Below are 4517 nucleotides of genomic sequence, written 5' to 3' on the forward strand. Positions count from 1 at the left end.
ATGATTTTTTTTTTAACCTCTTAAAAATTTGGAAAAAATTATTTAAAAATTTTTTTTTTTTTTTCCTCCAAGCTAAAAGGCTCTTCTAACCCGCCAATATGTGGACAAAGTGAAGTGCTCCGACTTGCTGTCGATTCTCCTTTTCTGTTTGGCGGTCTCCCATGAGATTTTTCTCACACACATCTCGGTAAACACTCCAAAGAACAACCTCGTGTCTATTCTAAAAACAATTTTGCAGGCCTCCTTACCGACGAGGAAGAGGTTGAGGTACTGGTTTCCCCCCAGGTTGACGGATCCCAGCGAGAAGACGTAGTAGCCCAGGCTGCCGATGAACCAGATGGCCCACACGGTGCCCGTGCGCCCCGCCATCCTCCAGCTGCCGAACAAATCCAGGATGGACAGCTTCTCGAGAGAGCGTCCCGTCTCCTCCTCCTCCACCTTCTCCTCCTTCTCCAGCAGCGCTCTGACGTTCTTCTCCTCCGGCTCCAGGAGCTCCTCCACCCTCAGTCGGCTTTCCAAACCGTTGACGCGGGCCATGGTGTCCAGCAGGCTCTGCGCCTCCTTGTACCTCCCCTTGGCGATGAGATAGAACGGCGTCTCGGGGAGCTTCCAGCAGAAGAGCAGGAAGGGCGAGGTGCACAGCGACAGGATGATCTGGTAGATCCACCACACGCGCACCAGGTAGCCCGTCAGAGCCACCACCATGATGCCCACGGCGAAGGCGGCGTGCACGTGCATGGAGGTCCACGTGCGGACCCTGATGCCGGTGAACTCGGTCACGTACACGAACACCACCACCAGATAGCCGCTGGATGCCTGGTAGGAGAAGAAGACGCTCCATGACCTGACGTTCTGGACTACAAGATCATTGAACAAGAACCGGAACAACACTGGAAACTGTACACGTCATTGTGCAGGCTGCTCAGTACAATATGGCTCGGTCCGGGGAAGGAAATCCCGTTCTTATTCACGGTTCCCGATTCCCAAATTTCATTTGCACGAAAGCTGCACCCCACCTTGGCACTATCTATTGCATTGAAGACGAGCTTCCACAACTTTTAACCCTGGAGAACCCGCGGGGTCAAATTTGGCCCCTATAAATTCTGCTACTCAAATGCTACCCTTAAATCCCAAAGGGTCAAATTGGGCCCTAATCCTAAATTAGGATTAAAGCATTAAATATTTAAAAAAAAACATATTTTGGTGTTCAGTGAACATATAGCAGTCATTTAATGTCAACTTCATTAATTTTCCAAAGAAGAAAAGGGTTCTTGGGTTCTTCTCCAGGGTTAAAATTGATTTATCAGACTATTTATCCCCCTGCCCCCGATCAAATGGTAATAAATCGTTTGCCCGTATGAGGTTCATGAGGGCAACGGTTGTTCTTCAACTTCAAGGGTCAGTATGAGCAAATGTCATGTTGCCAAACGCAACTTGTCAATGTGGAATAAAAATCGGTCGTATAAAATGTCAATGGCTTTTGAGGCCATCCGGCTTAAAAAAAACACGCCTTCAAGAGAGGGGGCGGGGAATAGTACGGCATTACGCGCATGTGTTCCGCCACTGCAAACACTATCAGAGTCGGATTCCATGTGAAAAACAACAGCTGAGTGGCAGAGGGGGACTGCGAGAGATTTTTCGTAAAGGGCGACCGACCTGTCCGGTTCCACTCAACTGGACACGCACGCACACAAAGACACGAATGAACTCACCATGGCCAGGAGGAAGCGGAAAACCACAAAATAGTAGTAGTTAGCGGAGAAGGCCACACACACCCCAAGTCCAAATTGACAGAGGCTGGTGAACATCAGGATCTTCACTCGACCGACTCTGAGGAGGAGGGGGGGGAGAAATAAAACATTCACTCGGGTAAAAGTTTGGAGATTAAGGCTCGGGTCGATGTTCACATTTTTGGGATGAGACTTTGGAAAGATTGGGTTTCAGGATTGGGCTCATGGTTAGGAAATGACGGCGAGGGTAAAAGTTGCGCTTGAGGTTGGTGCCGTTAGGCATAAGTGGTTGGAGTTAGAATTCGGGCTTGGGTCTGATGGTTCTAGTTCAGAATTAGGAATATGTGTACAGTGAAACTCCTCTACAACGAAACTTACATGGGCTATATGAAATGTTAAATAAGTGTATGCTCATATTTATGCACTATGTATTGGAATAAAAATAAAGAGTACACACATTCGTTTTGTGTGTGTGTGTGTGTGTGTGTGTGTGTGTGTGTTTACATCTGAGATTCAAATTTGCTACAGTGAAAAGACCCCCGTTGTGAAAAATTTCTTGCTGCAAACGTGATTTCATTGTAGAGGAGTTTCACTGTACCTCCTTTCTGCTTACCTGTCAGCGATATCCCCAAACACAAGCGCCCCGATCAGCACCCCCAACATGAAGGTGGGCTGGCACAGCTTGGCCAGCCAAGCTTGGTTGCACACCAGGTCCCAGTCCGTCACAATGCTCTGATACACTTCACTGTGATCATAAACAAAACCCCCGTCGCACGATTCCACCGATTTATTGCCGCCAAAGGCATACGTAAAGTCTTTGGGATGGAGCCGCAAGGCCCGCTGGCATCGGCTAAGTTCCCACTGATCCCCGCCGGGGGTCCTGACCACCAAAGGTCCCGTATCTGCTTTGAAGACGGGCAGGAAGTCGTTCAGACTGGACCCACTCAGGTTGCCAAATAAAACGTCCGTGACGTTGGACGGAACGCCGCAGACAAAGTTCGGCGTCTCCACCAGGAAGACGGAAGCCAGGTAGTGGATCCCGCAGGCCATTGCCTGAAAGGCGGCCGCAAAGTATATGCATGCCTGAAACCTGAAAGGCAAAGAACAAAAGCTCCTTTTCACACTTGGGTTGGACGTAAGATATCACAAAAATGATGGCATTTGAATAGGGGAGTGCACATTTTAATTTTTTTTCATAGAGCCACCGAACAGGTGGTTGAGATGCACCCACAGTAATGCGGCTATTGGAAGTGAACAAACTTCACTTAAGGTCAGCAACAAGGCCGCGGAGCAAAATGTCTCTGCAAAAGAAGCCAAACAAGCTGATGCAACGTAAATATCCATTTTCCATTTGCTTAATTCATTAGAGACAACCCCCTCCCCCCGCCGCACCACACGACTAACAAAAAGAGATCAACCAATTTCTTCTTGCCGATGCCGCACGCTGAGGTGTTCCTAATATTTTGACTCGTGCAAAAGATTCGACATTTGCTGTATGGTTGCACTGGATCACACGAGACTGTGCAGTTGTTAAAAAAAAAAAAAATTAAAATCAAGTGGTCAGTCAATCCAATGAGAAGACCACCAATGGCCACCGTTTCAAACGAAAATGACCAATAAAAAAAAAAAAAAAAGCTTGCATACCTTTTAAAATGTCCGAGCTCATCAAATATCCTCTCCACCGTCATTTTGGAGAGTTTGCTCTCTGCGTGTGTGTGTGTGTGTGTGTGTGTGCGTGTCCACTTTGACTTGGGACGAGGGTGAGTGGGTGGGAGGAGGGTGCGTCTCACTCACACTCACACACACACACACGCACACACACACACACACACACATCAAGATGCCTTATAAGGCCCCCATGCAACTCTAAGAGCAAATTACGTTTCAGACAAAAGGGCAGTTATAAAACATCTCCCCACCGAAATTCCAATCTCACCCATCCGCCCTCTTAAAAAAAATGCCTCACCTCAAATAAATGAATGTTTTTTTGTGTCTCCACAATACGACTGCATGCACACTACTAGAAAAACATCCGAGATGCAATATGGGTGTTTGGCACAGTGATATTTATATGATCGCATTATTTAACACGTACCTAAAAAAAAACAAAAAAAAAAAAAAACTTTTTTATGATCGAGTGAAATTTTTTTTTTTGGATGGGGCAAAATAAGCAAGCTCTCTGTATTCTGATCTGATTAATTGTAATGCCCCTCGATACTGTTCCCCTATTGGCTGGTGATGCGCATTTAAGGTCGCATTGGACTGGTCCATATAAAATTGTGACTGTGCTTCAAACGTCTTGTTGCACTGGTGTCCATTTTAACAATTAAACGCCTCACCTACCATAAACGGATGATTTTAATTCCCCAACTCAGCTGTTGTGTAATGTAAGCTTACTCCGGTTACACCGAAAAAGTGTGACCAAAAGCTGGATCTTCACAGTAAATATTTCCTCAAATAATGGCCTTTCGTTTCAACAAATGAATATAAGACATCCACTGAAAAAAATGAGCACCGCACCTCCAATCAACACTTCCAAATCTGAGGAGCAGCTGTCCGTTCCTAATGAAATGACCACTGTTCTTGCACGAGGCGACCACTATGAGCACCCGATTAATGATTGATGGTGTGGCGCACAGTTTCGGCTGGCTTGACTCACCAGTATGACCGTTGTGACTGGATCCAGCCGGAACGCCACATTCGCCGTGTTTGCATTTGACATCAGAGCCGCCTCTCGCGTCAGCTCCTACGCATCGTCCCGGGACTCACCATCTAATGGAGGGGGGG

At 47.0% G+C, this 4517-nt stretch overlaps 1 protein-coding gene across 4 annotated transcripts in view; it reads right to left on the reverse strand.

Moving 5' to 3' along the window:
- The window catches only part of slc22a16 (solute carrier family 22 member 16), a 35620-nt gene extending 31120 nt beyond the window's left edge, over positions 1–4500 (reverse strand). For 2 of the 4 annotated variants that reach the window (XR_002168665.1, XM_019873742.1), the window contains exons 1-4: positions 4390–4500; positions 2344–2820; positions 1713–1830; positions 249–816 (exon numbers count right to left, since the gene is read on the reverse strand). Coding sequence is in view for 3 of the 4 variants with exons in the window: in XM_019873742.1 (XP_019729301.1) it covers positions 249–816; positions 1713–1830; positions 2344–2820; positions 4390–4445 (1219 nt within the window). In the remaining variant the exon portion in view is untranslated. Of the gene's footprint in view, positions 1–248; positions 817–1712; positions 1831–2343; positions 2821–3374; positions 3510–4389 lie in introns of those variants that run through there. The other 2 variants (XM_019873743.1, XM_019873744.1) reach the window with 2 other exon arrangements.
- Between the last annotated feature and the right edge of the window lie 17 nt (positions 4501–4517).

This window comes from Hippocampus comes, unplaced genomic scaffold, assembly GCF_001891065.2.
Source record: "Hippocampus comes isolate QL1 unplaced genomic scaffold, H_comes_QL1_v1.1 scaffold126, whole genome shotgun sequence".
Taxonomy (NCBI): domain Eukaryota; kingdom Metazoa; phylum Chordata; class Actinopteri; order Syngnathiformes; family Syngnathidae; genus Hippocampus; species Hippocampus comes.